The sequence below is a fragment of the Leptonychotes weddellii genome, chromosome 8 (assembly GCF_054177405.1).
Source record: "Leptonychotes weddellii isolate Sample4059 chromosome 8, ASM5417740v2, whole genome shotgun sequence".
Lineage (NCBI taxonomy): Eukaryota > Metazoa > Chordata > Mammalia > Carnivora > Phocidae > Leptonychotes > Leptonychotes weddellii.
The window spans coordinates 117,673,394-117,692,993 of record NC_138376.1 but is presented as its reverse complement, the minus strand read 5'-3'; the positions used below and the strand labels follow the sequence as shown (position 1 = coordinate 117,692,993).

At 38.2% G+C, this 19,600-nt stretch overlaps 1 protein-coding gene across 2 annotated transcripts in view; it reads left to right on the top strand.

Annotated features, from left to right (window-relative positions):
• Window positions 1-19,600, top strand: part of SYNE1 (spectrin repeat containing nuclear envelope protein 1) — a 429,147-nt gene that overhangs the window by 297,559 nt on the left and 111,988 nt on the right. Inside the window, exons 98-103 of one of the 2 annotated variants that reach the window (XM_081829165.1) lie at window positions 5,797-5,928; window positions 6,883-6,992; window positions 10,787-10,943; window positions 14,039-14,170; window positions 14,370-14,525; window positions 15,103-15,312. In XM_081829165.1, the coding sequence (XP_081685291.1) occupies window positions 5,797-5,928; window positions 6,883-6,992; window positions 10,787-10,943; window positions 14,039-14,170; window positions 14,370-14,525; window positions 15,103-15,312 (897 nt within the window). Of the gene's footprint in view, window positions 1-5,793; window positions 5,929-6,882; window positions 6,993-10,786; window positions 10,944-14,038; window positions 14,171-14,369; window positions 14,526-15,102; window positions 15,313-19,600 lie in introns of both variants that reach the window. The other variant, XM_081829163.1, reaches the window with a different exon arrangement.

Sequence of the window (19,600 nt, the reverse complement as noted above, 5' to 3'; positions counted from 1 at the left end):
TTTTTTTTTTAAAGATTTTATTTATTTATTTGACAGAGAGAGACACAGCGAGAGAGGGAACACAAGCAGGGGGAGTGGGAGAGGGAGAAGCAGGCTCCCCGCAGAGCAGGGAGCCCGATGCGGGACTCGATCCCAGGACACTGGGATCATGACCTGAGCTGAAGGCAGTCGCTTAACCAACTGAGCCACCCAGGCGCCCCGGAATACAACATTTTAAAGATGACATTTTTGTCTTTACTAACATGTAAGTTTGTTATTTGGAATGTAACACAGTGATATAAAATGTGACAAAATGATTCCAGGTTTACCTGGAATAAAATAAATGTGAAATTAACCATAATCTTCTGAAAGTGAAGAGTTATGAGGGGCTAATTTAATCTTACCATATATTAAAATACAGTATTACAGTAATTAGAATAGTTTGGCATTGGCACAATAAATGGATGAACAAAAAAATTTACAGAATAAATATTCCAGAAAGATACCCCAGTATTTAAGGGAAATTGATTAATGGTTAAGGTAGCATTTCAAATCAGTGGATAAAATAATAATAAAGTAATAGGCGAACCACTTGAAATATGATAAACTAGATTTCCTATCCCATCCTTTACAGAAAAAAAAAAAAGCATCACAGATGGACCAAATATTTAAATATAAAAATTTAAACCTAAAAATTTCTGGATATATGGGTATTTAAAAAAAATCTTAGGATGGGAAGGATCTTTGCCGGTATGCCCCCACACAGAATTTTAGTTTCCTTAAAACTACTACACAACAATGAAATAGTTCTATATGACCAAAAACATAGTAACCAAATGAAAAGACGGACAAATAGGAAAGAAACTATATAATTCACATGACAGAGAATTAATTCCCTTAATTTCCACAAATCTTTTGTAAATCAATATGAAAAGATCACCTAAATAGAAATATGGACAAAAGATGAAGAGATAATTCAAATGAAGAGACATACAAATGGCCAGTGAACATGTGAAAAGGTATTTTAATTCACTATTGGTTAAATAAATCCAAATAAAGACAAAATATTGCTTTTTACTTTAAATTTACATATTTTAAAATGTACATGCAATCTGACTTTATGAATTAAAGCAAAAAGAAGAGTGTTAAAAATATTAAAATTAGGAAGTAGGGAATATAAACTTTTAAAATTTTAGTTACAAAAATAAAAATATTAAAATTTAACAAAATGAGGATTTTCTAACTATAAAAGTTCACAGTAATTTACTTGGTTTTATTAAAAAAAGTATTATCAACCTAATATATCGTGCTTTTTTTTTTTTTTCCTAATGGTGATATGTGAATGAACCTTGTCTCTAAAGAAACCAAATCAAAGGGAGAGACTTTAAGGTTTCACATCTGGAATATTTATTTAGAAAGCTGCAATTGTTGAACACTACATCAAAAACTAATGATGCACTTATATGTTGGCTAATTGAACATCATAATAATTTAAAAAAATGAAAGCTGTACTTGCCCTACCCCTTAGGGCAGGTAGGAAGGGAGGGGGCAACCTAATACACAGGGGGCACATGTCAGGATTAAAAGGAGGTTTGAGGGGTGGGGGTGAAGGGATGAAGGCACAAATTCCAAGGCCTCAGGGCCTGGTATGGGCATATCAATGAGTGAAGCAGGCCCAGTCAGGACCTTGGCAAGCTGGTCTTACGTCAAGCAGCTGTTCCTCAGTTCCAACTATTGTCATACAAGAATTTACAGGCACTATTGCTAGATCTTCCAGAGAAGAGACATTTGGATTTATGTCTAATAATCTCCCAATTTTAAAACACTGCCATTTGATTCTAAAACCTTAAATAATTTGTGTGCCAAACAGAGGTCAGACTAGGTTCTTGGACCTTCACTTTCCAACTGCTATCCTAAAGTCTCCCCATCCTGGTGTACCACAAGTCATTAACTAGGTGACCTGGGGCAAGCTCCTGGAACTTGAGGTCAAATAATCAGTTTTCTCATCTGTAAAATAGGGATATTAATAGTATTCAACTTTTAAAAATCCTGAGGATCTTAATGCAAGTAATGCTCACGGGAAGTGCTCAAATAGCAGTGACTATAATAAAAACAACAACCAGCTTTTTGCAAACCACATGCTTTGGGGGGAAAGGAACTCCTGACATGATGGAAGGTTAGGTTTGAGATTGGGTCAGAGATGGCTGGGCTGAGCTCTTCAATAGCTTGTGGGGCTCACACCCAGCAGATCCTGTCCATGGCCACAGGGATTCTTCAAATTGAGTAAAATCCTGACCCTGCCTACAAGTAGAAGGATTTCCTGAGGATACTGTTATAAAAATTGTAAAGACTGGAAAAATGTGGTAGCGTTTCACTGAATTTAAATTGATCCTTGTTTATTTTTAAAATATCTATAAATTCCCTCATCTTTCGTCTAATGAGTTTCCAGCATATAAACTATTGGTTTTCTTTTTTTATAATTAGAGCTATTTGAAGAGATTATTTTTCCAACTGGATGAATAAAAGGAGCCCTGTTTACATTATTATTACCATAAAAAGGGTCATTTGCCTTCGTGTAAAAAAATTCAGAGTTGATATGAAATTAACTAACATTGAGGAAAAAAATCTTCCATTGAATGTAGAATGTCAGTGAGGTTGTATCCTTCGCTTGGGGTTTGCATGATTCAGGAGAGCTGGAGCCCCTTCCTAAGTCTTGTATGGCCATAAGCACACCATTTCTCAGTGCTGCTTGCCTACAAAATGGTCATTATCTATCACGGCCATCTTTTTTAACTAACTGGACTTCTGTATGTATCAAAGAATAACCAATCCCTTTAATCTCCTCCCCCCCACCCCAAGAGATTCCTCGTCTTTGTGAAGGGACACAGACATATGGGCACGTAATACTATCTCTTGAATTACATGATATCTTTCCTCATAAAAGGTTTAGGTCATTTTCACACATTATCATCCTTTGAAGGAGCAGAGTTTGCCCTATATAAATAATGAAATGCTTTATAAAGAAATGTTTTATTTAATATTTAGCATTTCCAATCCTCACTAATCTTCCAAAGAATGTTCCTGGCAAAAGTGGTTACTATTCTAGTATTTCCAAAATAAACAGCTTATGTAGCCCCACCCTTGGGGAACTCTGGGGACCAAAGCTACCATACTTTGTTTCCTAGGTAGGAGAGAAAACAATTATCAGATCTACTAGAATGTAATTACCATCATTCTATTCCTTCAATCAGTACCTTCTCATCCCCAGGGGAAAGGGAATGAAACTTGAACTGGAGTCTTAATCATTATTTGTTTCCTGTGGTCCAAGTCTTATGTTTCGAAATGACTAAATCAGTCAAAGAAAAATTTACTAGCTGAAAACTGGAACCTAACCACATAGAAAATACATACTAAACATCTGCTTTTGATGCTACTTAATTTTTGTTTCTCTAAAGCTGTGGATTCAATTAGTGAAATATGACTCCCTTTAGATTTTAAGTCTTAGATTCTGAATATGTGTCTGTGTGTGTAAAAGTTAAGCTGTTCTTAAGATCTAACATTTCCATTGTTATTTTTCCAAGCACAAATTTGGTGTGAGAAATTTGGGGGGGGGAGGGGAAAGCTCTCAATCGAACAATAGTAACCTGCATAGAAGGGTGAGGTAGTGCCCCTGAGAAGTCACCACATGAGTCTCTAGGCTGGGCTCTGAAAACAAACCTTTACTGAAGAGCAAAGCAGAGGGGAAGTGACCAGATCCCGTAAGAAGCAGCAGGTCATGGCCATGGCCACCGTTTTGTCAGCTGGTGCAGCTCTCACTGGGGACAACTTTCAACCTTGTACACTGACTTCCTTAGCGTCATTCTCTGCAGGTCCCTTTTGACCTCCTGTCTCATCCTTACCAGAAGAGCCACGATATTTCAGAGTTTATGTTGGGTAGATGGTGCATTCTCAGATGGAGAGAATCTGGTTCACGCAGAAATATATGGGGCTTCAGTGCTGAAGAGTGCCCACTCACCCCTTACCTCTCACCCTCAGGAAAATCACTGCTTATCTGTAAGCAGCATTCCTGGAGGAGTGGGGAATATACTGAACTGGGTATCACTAGTCACCCATTGGGAAGGTCCTGTGAAATGCAAATGGCATACTTTAGACTAGTGGAGTCCTCATTGTTCTATATAAGCCTTATTCTCTTTCTGGGAAGCTGGATCATCTTGAAGGAAAGGAAATTACCTGTGAGCTAAGGTGGCTCCAAATCTGGGAGAGGATTATGTATAATATTACCTCTAGGTTTCATGGTTTCTTTCGGTTCACTGTACTTCAAGTACTGCTACCAACGTGGCAAAGTTCATAATCTCCACATTATCTCAGACATTTTGCAATTTAATCGTGAGACTCTAATGAATAAGACAGACGGGTAAATAGACCCCATTTATTTCCCTGAATAGTTAATGTAAAAATCTGAAAATAAGAGGAAGAGAAGGGTCTTTGTGGGCAATCAGGCTGGATGACCTGGAGCGGCTGGATCCCATTCTCTCATGGTCAGATTTGGCAATGAAGAACCAAAGGACTGGGGAGTAGCAGCCGTGGGGGTAGGGAGCAAGACCCCCTCCTCTGTGGAAGCTCCCTGTAAACTGGCCCTCTTCTCTGCCCCCATGGCTTCGCTGCTGCATCCCCTGAGAAGCCCAAGTTCTCTCCCCTCACGGTCTTTGCTCCAGCTGTTGCCTCTGCCTGGAGTGCCTTCCACCTACATCTGTGCCAGGCCGGTGGTTTCTCATCATTCAGTGCTCAGTGCAGTTTTCTCAAGAGGCTTTCCCTGACCAACCTAGGAAACCTTCCCCTTTATTTTCTATCCCATTATCTAGTTTTACGTTCTTTATAGCTCTTATCTCAGCTTATCTTGTTTGTTCATTGTCTGTCTCCCCAGCAGGGCCCCTGTCTGGCTTCTTGGAAGAATATGCCTAGAACAGTGGCTGACACATAGTGCGTGCTTATTTAATAACTATTTAGTGAATGAGTTATCTTAAGATTGTATTATTTACCTTTTTGACATATATATACATATGAGTAGAAGGGCTCTCATTCTGGACTAATTCTGTTCTGATATGCAATATCAGAGGGCCTTTCAAATTCCATCAGAATAATCAAGCAAGGGGGCGCCTGGGTGGCTCAGTTGGTTAAGCGACTGCCTTCCGCTCAGGTCATGATCCTGGAGTCCCGGGATCGAGTCCCACATCGGGCTCCCTGCTCAGCGGGGAGTCTGCTTCTCCCTCTGACCCTCCTCCCTCTCATGCTCTCTGTCTCTCATTGTCTCTCTCGCAAATAAATAAAATCTTAAAAAAAAAAAAAAAAAGAAGAATCAAGCAGGATGGATAAACCCCTGCCTAGGTAAGGAGTAATTTCTTTTGTCTTTCTCCTTTAGCCAAACATTATCCACACCAGCAGTGGCAACAGATGACAGTGGGGTCTGGTCTGGATGGTGATAGTAGGGGAAGTGAGATCTAGAGTTATATTCTCATGGAAAAAGTTCTGGAATATCTGGTGACCACATCAGTCAGCTAAAAAAGCCTAGCCTCTAAGTAGACAGTTTCCCCCTCAACTATTTGAGTATAATCATCTATTTATTGTTCTCCTTTCTGCAAATACCATAAATTCGATGGGTTTTGTGTTACCCTTTTTTTTTTTTTCAGTCTGGTTTCATGTCCAAATGGATCTATTTTGGTATCATTATACTGACCACACCAAAGTTGCCTTCACTCCATTTGGTTAAGGATTTTCTGTGGATAGTATGATTCTTGATTTCTGCCTCCTTAAAAGCAGGGCACCGCGCAAGAGAAGGAGGAGAGCCATGCCGACCTAACTTCCAGCCAGAGCCCTGGGGTCCAGGACTGGCTGGCCCAAGCACGGACCATGTGGACCCACCAGCGACAGAGCAGCCTCCAACAACAAAAAGTAAAGCATTTCTGACCTCTCCGCAGCCTGCAGACCTGCCACGCAAACACCTTGAGAGACACGTTTTAGGTGGACAAGTGACTTCTGTACTAAATACAGAGTGTCCCTTTATCTTCTTTTTGGACAGAAATAAGACCTGGCTAACTGCTTCAGTGTACTTTCTTATGACCCCTGGAATGATTGGTCATTTTAAAGTCCATTCTTTAAGAAAAGCTGGTGTTCAGGTTTACAAATAGCATGACTCAATTATAATCTGCCTTATGAAGGTTACCTACTCTATTTCCAGATTTGCCCCAATTGGAGCCTATTTTAGAGAATAAATAACCTCAGAAAGGCCTTTGAGAATTGGTAAAAAGCCTGAGTTACATGTTTTTAAAAAAACTTTTTAAAAATGCAATTTATTTTTAACTTTTAAGTCGATACCATCACAAGATAGGATTAAAAATTATCGCCTAGTGAAACAAATGAGCTTTGATGAATGATTTCTCATTGATACCTTAGCTTTAGAAATAGGGCATATTAAAATATTTCACTTTCTCAAACAGAAAATACATTTTTCACAAATAGTGAAAAAGTAAAACCAAATCTGTTGATTGTCCAATTTATGAAGCAAGTGGGGAATTCAGGAGAGCTTATCTCAGCTGGAACAGGCAGTATTTTGAAAAGTGAAAGTGCACTGTGTACCACTTGAGGGCACCATTTCCCAGCAGAATTTTTTTTCCATTAATTTTTTTCCCAAGATTTTTCAGAGATATCTTTTATAAAAACCAAAGAAAGGTATAGAGTACTGTGGAGACATGATTGTGCATTTACCTAAACCACACCTTTTATGCCACATCCGAACTTAGAAACTTACTACAGGAGTTCTCTGAGAATTTTCTAAACATAAAACCATGATTGTACACAATAATCACAAAGTAACACATGTTTTCATTTCTGCTTTTCCGTGAGCAGGAGTTGGAACAGGAATTAGCCGAGCAGAAGAGCCTCCTGCGGTCAGTAGCCAGTCGTGGAGAGGAAATTCTCACCCAGCACTCAGCTGCAGAGACCTCTGGTGGTGCTGGGTACGTTTCAAAATACTTTCTCCCAACTTGCCCAGATTTGAAGAAATATAAACATCTCACTCAAAATTTTATTTTAAACATCTGCAAGAACTTAATCATTTTGTTTTCACTTTATGATATTAAATTTACTTGCATTTTGAACATTTGTTGTGCAGCACAAATATAGCTAGTAATTATGATGGCTGATGGCTGACTTGTTTGCCCTTTTTCCGGTATGCTGAGCATATCTGTCCAAAGAAATGCTTGTTAGTTAATTTTTTAGAATCAAATAAGAAATGCATTCTAAACACATTCCTCTGTGTTTCTGTGATTATATCTAACTGCAAAGCATTTTCCCTGCAAAATGAGCTCATCTACCCCTAACATCACTCAGAAAAATAAATGCATGTGCCCACTAAATGTCTTAATTTTTCTTGATGATGTCTGTCTATAATTTCTACATGTAAAGTCATTGAGTTTCAAGAACTGGTTTGGAATGGAGACTGAAAGCCTTGTACACAGCGGAGTAAAGTGTTAAAATAAAAATGAAAGAAGTTAGAGAATTTTCAAGTTGGAGATTCTGACTTAAAAGGCAGGACAGAAAAGGAACCACATCAGGGTTGAAGTATCCCTGTATTTTGAGTCAGGTCTGGGTTTTACTCCATTCCTACACCAGTCACCATGGAAAAGGAACTCAGCCCTGAGCCTCAGTTTGCTCATCTCTAGGATTACAGCGATAATCGACCACCTCCATCTCAGAACGATTATGAAAGCAGTGGATGCAACCGAGAGGATATGTAGGAAAACTTTAAAATCCAAAACATTAAAAAAAAAAAAAAAGAGTTTCAGTGAAACCTATGTGCTCATGCATTGTAAAGATTTGATTTAGTAGTATCCTTCAGCAACCATGATATGGCAAATAGCTTCAACTCCACTGAGCGTTGTCAATTCTGAACATTTATTGGAGGAAATAACCAAAGGAGAAAATACATGCTATGGAGATGACTTTTGAAATACTATTTATAATACCAAATAATAGAAAAGGTGTAAATGCCTGCTAGTATAAAAAATGCAACGTGAGAAACACTGTTCCTTCCATGCCGACTCTGAGTCAAGACTTGCCTTCGCTTTTCATTTTCTGCCTCCAGTTCTTCTAAAATATTTATTCATCCTTCACAATTTTCTGAATATTTTTGCCAAACTCTATTTTTACAAAGAACCCATTCACACATTGCCTCCGCATCATATGAGTAGTCACAAAAAGCGGCAGTAGGAATCTTCTGCAACTTTCTTGCCATGATATTTTTCTTTCCTTGGCCTTTAGCTTTGGAAAGGACCCAGATGAAAGACAAACCCATTTGCTGTTTCAAATACAAAAAATATTTTTTTTTAATTTTTTTTAAATATTTATTTATTTGACACAGAGAGAGCATAAGCAGGGGGAGCGGCAGGCAGAGGGAGAAGCAGGCTCCCCGCTGAGCAGGGAGCCCGATGCGGGACTCGATCCCAGGACCCTGGGATCATGACCTGAGCCGAAGGCAGACGCTTAACCGACTGAGCCACCCAGGCGCCCAAATACAAAAAATATTTTAAAGAGAAATTCTCAGTGCAATACTGCCTTTCTACACACGAGTCACTTTAAAGAATGCTTTACATTTCACAAATTTTTAAATTTTTATACAAAATCTTTAGAAAAGTCACCTGTAAGTCTGTTTGATTACAGTTCAGCCATGCCTTTCAAGCATCTGCATAAATAAGCCAAACAAAGAGCATAAAATAAGCAATATCTAGAAGCCAAAAGAATATATATATATTTTTAAAAGAACAGAATAACATTGTTAGGGGAAAAAAACCTCGTATTCAGATTTTAACTTGTTAGCTGATTTCTAGGACTATCAAATATGAAGTAGTTTGTGTAAGAAAACCCCCGCGGGAGGGGCCTGATTTGCTTCAAGGGTACAAATTTAATATATAAAGAATAAGTACCATGTGATGTATAGAAGGGTTGGAGGATAGATAAAGAAACTCAGCTGGACATTAACTGATATAAGCATTAAAGGGAAAGAATATTTTTCATGGGAAACAAAAGGTTTTGTTCTCATTTAAGACTAATTTGCTGCTGACGTTTCATATGTGTCAGTGATTAAGTTTATCACCTAGTTTTATACTAAATTGTTATGCAAACATAAATGAATTAAAAATGATGTACTATACTCCACCATTACAAAGGACATCACACTAAATTTAATTTCATAAGAACTTTAAAACTTTTTTTACTTAAAAAGATCTTTTTAAAAACACACAGAGAATTCCAGAGACATGATAAACAAAATTAGAGATCCCAACATGATTTTAGCACTTTTTCACTCAATATTACTTTTTAAAACCAATCCATGTTGATACATATAGATCTAGTTCTTTCATTTTAACTGCCTAATTGTATTTTATCTTGTGACAGTAACTTGTTCACCCATTTTTTTATTGATGGGCATTTACCTTGCTCCCACTTCTTTTTTTTGCTATTACTAGCATTGTTGACATTCTTCTTATGTGTCTCTAAGTGTGCAGGTTGGGGAGATTCTCTAAGTTGTATCCTAGAAGTAGAATATCCTGCATTACAGCCTTATAGATAATTTTTAACAGCTTACTTCAACAGACTTACCTAAAGAAACTATTGTATTCAATACTTCTGAGAAGAATAGACTTCAGGGTAGTGTATAGTATTATCCTGCCAATGAACTTGTTATTTTTTTTTTCACTTAAGCAAAAGTTCTGTTGAAATATTGATTACAATATAGTATGTCTTTCAGATGACATAGTTCTAGTTAGGTCTTTTTTTTTTTTAAGATTTTATTTATTTGAGAAAGCACAAACAGGGCAGTGGCGGGAGGGGGTGGCAGAGGGAGAGGGAGAGGCAGACTCCCCACTGAATAGGGAGCCCTACGCGCCAGGGCTCCACCCCAGGACCCATGAGATCATGACCTGAGCTGAAGGCAGACTCTTAACCGACTGAACCACTCAGACGCCCCTCTAGTTAGGTCTTTAAAACTCCTGACAAACTAGGATCTATTGGAACTTGGGTCCCCCAGACTCTTATCATTAGGCCTCATTTATCAAGTGGCTATTATGTTCCTGGTAGGGTTCTAGGCATTGTGGCTATCTTCTCTAAATTCTTACACTTCTGCAAGATAGATACTATCTTCATTGTGAAGATGAGATAATTGAGGATCAGAGAATTGAAGCAAAGTACTCCAAGTCACAAATCTAATATGCTGGAGAAGAGATTCCAACCCAGATCTGTCTCACCTGTGAAGCCATAGTCTTTGATGCCACCCTGCTGCATTAACAAGGATGATACTCAGTGCCTTCCACCCTCTGTACTTCTGTTCCATGTCCTGAAACCTTGTCTGTAGCGTTTTCTTTGGACTCAGGATAAAAGCTCTCAATAGACTAAGTGGCATTTTTAGGGTTTTTTAATTATTCTGTGGGCTGTTTGTCTAAGGACACTAGTCTAATTGTACACTTTCCAATTCTAAATGTAACAATTATTTTGTATCTTTAATACTGAGATATCTTCAATGAATTGTTAAATTATTATTGTGCTCATAGTTCAGTTATAGAATATGTTAAGAATATATTTGTTTATGGTTAGTCTCAAATTTTCTATTTCAATTGATAGTTCTAAAGTGTAAGCTAATGACTAAAATAATCCAGTTCCAATTTTAGAGGCCAGATCTAGTACATACAATAAGTTATCTAGAACTTAACGCCTTTTTGCACACATTGTAAACTTAGATTATTTATTCTTCTAATAGCGAAAAACCTGATGTGTTATCCCAGGAGTTGGGGATGGAAGGGGAGAAATCAGCTGCTGAAGACCAGATGAGAATGAAATGGGAAAGCCTACATCAAGAATTTAGTACCAAGCAGAAGTTACTACAGAATGTTCTGGAACAGGAACAAGAGCAAGTGGTATCCAAACATTTTGATTTTATATATTAACTAATATAAAAGATGTATAATTTATGCTAATGGAATATAACTGTGCAGTAATCTATAATTTCATTATCAATTCTAAAATAAGACATAAAAGAAGTTATTCGTCTTACATGTTTCTTAACAAGCACATTTCATGTTTCCCTTAATATTTATATATTTATATGTGCAAATTTATTTGATTTCTAGATACTCTTTTCCTCAGAGATGATTAATAACTGATGACTCATTAGCATAAACCATTAAATTAGCGGCCCCCTTTTTTTTCACAACCTCGAAAATTAAGGTTACAAGTAAAGAATATACACATCTAGGACAAGAGAAACGCAATAGATTTGGTTACTTTCTGGAAGTAAATTGTCAAGTTATCTTATTTTCCATTGCTATTTCCAGTATTTAATAGTTTCAGAAGATCTTAATGAGAAACATGTTGGGACCTCAGTGGATCTAAAAGGAAGGAGAAGCCAATGGTCAGCTAGAATGGTTACTGACCCATCTATAGGCTTGTTCCCTAGATGGGCAAGTACTGTGTGAGAATGGACCTGTTTCCACAAAGCAAGCCAAATCCAGTGGAATTGAATATAGCAACAGAAGGTTCCAGGTAGATAACTATGAGTTCACTGTAAGCAGAAGCCAGAGAACATTAGTGAGTCAGAGGAATCGACCCCATAGAGTGCTAGTGCATGAGGTGGGAGCCCAAGCAGGCCTGCGATATTTACCACACCTGTGGCCCAGCTGGATTTTGAAGATAAAAGCCTAGTCCTGGGACCTGGGCCCACAGTGCTCATCTGGGCCATTCTGTGACAGTCATATTATCAGATTAAAGTCTAGGTCCTTTACTGTGGATCTGAGGAAGCTGCTGTTCTCACTGATCTGACTAGGACTAGTTTCAGGGCTGGGAGAGGCTGAACCCAGAAGTGAAAAACTATCAGTAACTGGAGTGCATATGAGGAGGGAAAGGTAGGAACTGACAAAGCAGGCACTATAAGCAGATACAGCTTGCCAGGACTACCTGAAAAGGAGACAGTCTGAAGGTCACAATGTGTCCCCTTATCTGTGGGGGAACCACGCATCAGTGCTCCGGAGTCATGCCTGTCTGTCTCTTTTTACAGACTCTTGTGTCATGCCACCCTATCTCACTCCTCTCCTGCTCTGACCAGAGCCTTCTTTGTCACTGTCCACATGAATAGTCACCAGCAGTGGCCCTGGGCAGCATAGAGCACTCCATTCTTGGAGGTCATTATCCCAGAATCCTCTTCCACCCTGGCAAGTGGTGCCTTAAAGCTTTCTCATGGACCTTCTGTCTGTTTGAATTAATCCTTCTTCACATCCCTGATCAAACATTTCTCAGACTCCTAGCCTGAATGCTTGATTTCTGATGCAGATCTCCTGGACTTGACCACTAGCTTACCTTCATGTTCTAGTATTCCCCATTCCTTTGACTATAAGGGATATTTACAGTCCTAAAAAAGGGACTGCAGTCTTCTCTGACTATCCTAAGTCAGATAATCCAAAGCATTTCTAGTAATATTCATGTTTACTTACTATTCTTTATTCGTTAAATGCCCATCCCTGGATTCTACCTGTTGTCCATCCAGCCTAAAGCATCTGCATGGTTCATCCAGCATTGAGACTTCCTGGGTGTCTCATCCATGACCCACTCTTGTCTCAGAGAGCTATGTTTTCTGTCAGCGCTGTGCTATCATCCTGACATCCTCTATGTGAGCCTACCACAAGAGCCCTGCCTGCTGCCACTGACGTTCCCCCATGACCCCTGGACTGTTGTTAAAGTTTAGGTTCAGGTCCATATCTCATTGCCCTTTGGAACTGGAAATGGAAAGCATTGAATGTTCTTTATTTCATGGCCTTTTTTTGCATTTGAGTGCTTTCTTTCCATAATCACTGGTCATCTGTACAAAGTGCCTCCAAGGTGGTTTTCTTCTCTTTGGTGTGAAGAGGTGAGAGAAAAGGTGAGGAAGAAGCAATTTGGCCATGAGAGCTTCCAAGAAGAAAGGGGATGATCATTTAGTGAACATATTTTGTGTTCTAGGTGTTATTTCTAACAACACTGTGGTGAGAGTGACATTTCTCTACTTTGTAGATCTATAAACTAAGGCTTGGAGAGATCAGATGATTTCTCAGGGTCTTGTGACTAAGAAGAGGCAGAGCTGGGATTTGGACGCAGGTCTGTCCAACTCCAGAGTCCCTCCTTTTTCATACTACCTTACTGACAGTTTTATATACTGGATCCATTAACTATCTCAAGTATAAAAACAGGCACTTTTTTTGGCCTAAAGTTCACTAGGTCACCTAGCCTGAGGATGAGGAGCCATATGAATGGCTCCTACTCCTAGGAACCTGTAACCCAACCAAGGAAATATTTTATACATTACTAAGAAATTAGGCAACCATGGTAGGCTCTATAAGCAGGAATTTAAAAAGCAGCAGAAATAAAAAAAAGTAGAAAGCCATTGTAGTAGGTGTGGAATTTAAGGAAGTGGATTTTAAAGAGGTGCTGTGTGGTGGGTGTTCTAGCTATGGTGGGAAATGAGTCGGGCATGTTTAGAGGATAATAAATAATCAGTCTGAAAGGCAAGGTGAGAATGAGACATTCTATAAATTATAGGAACTGAGTTTGATTGGAAACATCATTCAAAAGTTTAAGGGCTAAGCAATATCATGGGCCTTATCAGGCACTGTATGTGCCTACAAGAGTGTAGGGGAGGTTGAGTAAATGAAGAAAGCATAGGGATCAGTCTAGATCCAGTATCTAAGATGGATGATTTCATCATGGATAGCCTAAAACCAAGAAGACAAGTTGAGAGGAAGGCTGTGATAGATTTCAGGCATTTTTCCCACCATTTTTTTTTTAAGTCCATCAGTGAAAACATTACCATTGCTGAATTTGGTCATCATGTTTAACAGATATGGTATGTCAAAGAGGTCATATTTCTCCAAAAGAGGTTTTATAAGGATAGTTTTTCCAGCATCTGCTTCAGGGTGCAATTCTAAATGATGAAACCTGAACATAGTACATATGCTCTTAAATAAGTGCCCCTGTTTGCCTACAGCTCTACAGCAAGCCGAATCGTCTCCTGTCTGGTGTACCACTATACAAAGGGGATGGGCAGACCCAAGACAAATCTGCAGTGACATCTTTGCTAGACGGATTGAACCAGGCCTTTGAGGAGGTTTCATCCCAGGTAGGGCTGCACTTTTGGCTTGCTCATGGATCTTGGTCTCCATGCAGTTGTTCTACCTCTGGGCATGAAGGGTCGAGACCCAACACTAGTGATTAGTCCTGAAAGGCAGAGCCACTGGACCCTGACATCTCATCCTGGTATTTTTCTTTGATTCCTCAAAGTGCTATAATTAATTCTATGTCCCCCCCTTTTTTCTTAGGGTGGGGGTACAAAGAGGCAGAACATTCACTTGGAACAGAAGTTATATGATGGGGTCTCAGCTACCTCTACGTGGTTGGATGATGTTGAAGAACGTTTATTTGTTGCCACAGCACTTTTACCAGAAGAAACAGAAGCTTGCCTCTTCAACCAGGAGGTAAGTTTGGCAGATGGTGGCTGTGAGTATGTGATATTACAAAGCACTTGAAATTTTGGTGTTGGATAATTAATATATAAGGAAGGTCAAATATAAAACAGTTCTGATAAAGAACAAATTAGGTATATTTCTAAGCTGCATAATACAAAAGAGAGCTGTCTAAAATAAAAAGCTCCCAGAGATACTCATGCTTTGCATTTTTATTCTCTATCTTGTGTATGTAGGAGGAAGAAAAAAATGGAGGAATCTTTGTAGAAGCTTGTGTGTTGCAAATTTTCTACCTATGAAACACAGGCTAAAAATTAGTGTATGAGTTTCTAGATAGCCCTTTACAAATCTTACCTTTCACCAGATACATATTATAATTAGCTAATGATGTAAAATGTCTGAGAAAAATCTCTCCAGCAGCAACTTGCCTAATATTTATAGAAGTGGAAGTGGGTCAACTTGCCTTAGATATAGTTAACACTGAATACGAAGAGAGATATGGTGGACTTTCTCTGAGGAAATGACTTGATGTGTATATAGATTCAAAGATCTAAGCATTGAAATGTGCTTTCCCTTTTATCAACCCTAGACTCTTGCCAAAGATATTAAGGAAATGTCTGAAGAAATGGATAAGAACAGGAACTTATTTTCCCAAGCATTTCCAGAGAATGGTGATAACCGAGATGTCATTGAAGACACTTTGGGTTGTCTTTTGGGCAGGTTGTCCTTGCTAGACTCAGTAGTAAATCAACGCTGTCATCAGATGAAGGAAAGACTTCAGCAAATACTAAATTTCCAGGTAAGACATCATTAAGAGATGGTTGACCATTCTCTAGCTATATTCAGTAATAAGCAGGATGTCTGATTGAGGTATGACATAGACCTATTTTTTTTTTCAAATGTACAATGAAGAGCAAGAACACTACAGAAAAAGAAGGGAATAGAACCCTAGGATGAGGAAACTAAGAGGTTTATGGTCTAGAAATGGAGGGTTGAGAAAACCAACCAAGCAAACAAAGGGCTGAATAGAACTTTAAATTCAACCAATAAATCATATGACTATAATTATAATTTTCAATTGACAATTGGAATTTAAAACATATGACCAAAGAAATATGCAGGAAGTGCCACAGTACAGAATCCTAGACTCCAATGCCCAGAGGCCACTGAAAGTAACTATGGCCTACTTCTGCCTGCATTAAAAATGTACATGATTGGGGTGCCTGGGTGGCTCAATTGGTTAAGCGTCTGGCTCTTGATTTCGGCTCAGGTCATGATCTCAGGGTCATGAGATCGAGCCCCACTTCAGGCTCCATACTCAGCACAGAGTCTACTTGGGATTCTCTCTCTCCCCCTGCCCCCCCCATTCACTCTCTCTCTATAAGTAAATAAAAAAATAAAATAAATAAATAAAATCTTTTAAAAAAATTTACGGCATTACTTCTCAATCTTAACTCCTCGGATTTATTGCGTTTAAGCCCTAGACTAGAGTTCTGTTGCCAGCTGAATAATTGTCTGCTTATGAAACTTTTCCTTTGACTATAAACTTCATCAAATGCAAAAGCCACTGATAAACTTTGAGTTGATTTCCATTCCTAGTAAAAAGCATCTTTTGGGAATACTTAAGGTTTAATTGAGATTTATTTATTTATTTATTTATTTGATTTAGAGAGAGGAGAGAGAGAGAGATGGGGGGAGGGGCAGAGGGGGAGGGAGAGAGAGAATCTTAAGCAGGCTCCATGCCCAGCACAGAGCCTGATGGGGGTCTCAATCTCATAACCTGAGATCATGACCTGAGCTGAAATCAAGAGTCAGACACTTAACCAACTGAGTCATCCAGGAACTCCTAATTGATTTTTATTTTTAACAAGCATATAAGATTTATAAAATAGATGTAATTAGGGCCAAGAGTTTGATATAAAATTTTGATTTGTAAAAAATACTGTTAAAATGTCAAATGTAGCATCAGCCAAGAAACATGGAATTTTCTAGGTATTCATCTAGAGGGAGAAATCATCATTGCTTTTCAGTAATTTGTACTCTTAAAACTACAAAGTAAAATTATGAGAACAATTTGTGTATCATTTTTTTATTCACAAAGGATTTTCACCTATATTATTGTCTTTAATCTTCACGACATACCTCTGATACTCATTTTGCAAAGTCGGAAGAGCAAAAATTAAGAGCAGTCTCTAAAACCAACCCTCCTGGGTTCAAATTCTGGCTTTGTCCCCTACTGCTATATACTCTTAGCTGCTTCTCTAAGGCTTAGTGTCCTCAACCATTAAGTAACACCCATCCTATGGTCTCCTGGGGTTTTGTGAGGATAAAATTAGTTAAAATGTGTAAAATAGTTTGAACAGTGTCTGAAACATAGTAAGTACTCAGTAAGTTTTGTTATTGTTGTTACTATTAATAGAAGTATTCATTATAACACATATAGAATCTGAAACCAATATAAAGGTTAAATTACTCCTCTAAGATTATTCAACCATCAAGAACTAGAGCCAGGATTTGACTCAAAGAATATTTTTATATTTTATACCATTAGGGTGCTAACAGGGGAGATGGAGAATAGTAGACCTCTTCAAGATGTATTTTGAAAGCAGAATCAACAGGAGCACATTTGGGTGTGGTGTAGATATGGGGAATGAGAGAAAAGGCACTGCTGAGGAAGTCCAGGGACTCAGGCTGACAGGACTGGTGCAGAGCAGTGCCATTGACCAATGGGCATGGCTGAGTCACTGGCTGGACAAAGATATGCTGTAGAATTAAGATACTCAGGTGAATAGTCACAGTAGACATTTGGGTATGCAAGACTATGGCTTCAAGGAATGACCTGGACCAGATATTTGCATTTGTGTAGGTTATGTTGTATAGTTCATAGAGAGGAAAGCACATTTCACTTGGAATCAGAAAAACTGGGGCTGCTTATTTGGGTATATTGTTTTGGATGCAAGATCTGATTGCATGTCCATAGATACAGTATCTGTCTAAAATCAGCAAAACTGTTGTGCAATTTATGGAAACTTCTTTCATTACTCTAAAATGCACCCTGCATAAAATAATGCACTGAGTTTTAACAGCATTCTGGTCGGTCTATCAGCCATGAATGAGGGGGGTTAAAAGTACAAATGTGTGTATCACTTGCAAACCTGTTTCCCTTTACACGTTGCATTTACCATGCTAGTGTCTTGGTACTTCAAAATTTTTATTAGTAATTATAGCCAGTCAGAGTAAAATATGAACTAAGCATGAAGACTCTGGAACTGATTTTCTGTAGAGGCCAAGAGAAGAACATACAATCATGAAATTCTCTTTAAATCATCTTCTCTATTTTTCTTCTGCCAACAAGTTTCTACTTGTTGGCCAGCTCACGAACAACAACTGACATTTCAAAATGTTTGTGTTCCAATTTAATTGAAAGAAATAGTTCCAGTGTTCATATAATTGAAGGTCAAGTCACAAACCATTTTATTTTACTTTGCACCAAATGGTATGCTCTCAGTGCTCAGTAGTTAATGGGATGGCATGCCTTTGTTTTCCATTTAACTTTTGAGTATTAGCTTTTGCCAGACTGTTAACATTACCCTATACCCAATGGACAATGTGGAAGAACGTGTTGATGTTATGTAAGTGTATATTATCTCCATGGAATCACAAGTTAATCGTCGATTATTCTATTAAAAAGGCTTTTACCTATAGACTTAACCCCAAATACATTTACTGGACATTTTTATAATTGAGTATTTTAAGTTCTTTAAAAACTGAAAAAAATGAAAGAATTCTTTATGAAATGAGTGAGCCAGCACAGATGATTTGAAAACTTGAAACCTTTTATGTACCTGTTTCTCAGGAAGCAAGAATCCTGCCTCGTTATGTCCTATAAGCAATGCCAGTGACCCTACGATAAAACTTGCAATTTCTGATATGTGTGTAATATAGAGACGCCTTAATTATCCTGCTGTGTCACATGTGTAGTAACAAAAAACAGTTATAGCCTTTGGATTTTTGTTTTTAAGAAAATACCAATATTCATGGGGTGCCTGGGTGGCTCAGTCCGTTAAATGTCTGACTTCAGCTCCCGTCATTATCTCAGGATCCTGGAATCAAGACCCACTTCAGGCTCACTGCTCAGTGGGGAATCTGCTTGTCCCTCTCCCTCTGCCCCTCCCCCATTCGTGCTTGCGCACATGAGTGTCCTCTCTCTTATTCTGTCTCTCAAATAAATAGATAAAATCGTTTAAAAGTTTTAAAAAAGTACCAACTTCCATATGGTTAATAACACCTCTTAAGGTCTCTTACTAATTTTTAAATCAGTCGTATTCCTGGCTTTAGTGTCTTCTTGGCTGGATCCTTCCAATAATTAGTGAGGCCTCCAGAAATGTGAACTCTATTTCCTATTACCTTGAGTAGAAGATAATTAAGAAAGAAAATGTTATTAAAAATATAAAGATGATGAACAGGAAATATATCTGTAATCTTCATTTCTTTTTTCTTTCTTTCTTTTTTTAGTTTATTTAAGTAATCTCTATACCCAACGTGGGGCTCAAACTCATGACCCTGAGATCAGGAGTCACATGCTTTTCCAACTGAGCCAGCCAGGCGTCCCCATAATCTTCATTTCTAACCCATGATGTATTATTTAGACTTATCTACTCATTTAGAATAACTGAATTAATGTTGTTCTAAATATATGTCTCTAATAGAGACTTTTTCTTTTGAATCTGTTCAAATGAATGGGAAACATCTTTTTCTAGGCATTCAAACAAATATGTCATCGTTCTAATGGCCCACGTGGCCTCACTCTGAGCACAGTTGAAAAATACAAACATTGCTATAATTCATAAGCAAAAACCTTGCTTCTGGCATCGTTTTTCCAGGACTGTTAGAACAATTTCCTAGTGAATCCACAACGAGGCTTGCAGACTGGTTTGGATTTTGGTTAGTGACAGTTATTGCCTCTTTGGATCGTATGCTTTTCTCTAATGTTCATGTGCAATTTTTTTTCTTTTTCCTTTTTTTTATTTTACTGCATAATCTACTCACTGTTTTGTTTTCTAGCCTTGCATTTTGTGTTATAAGGC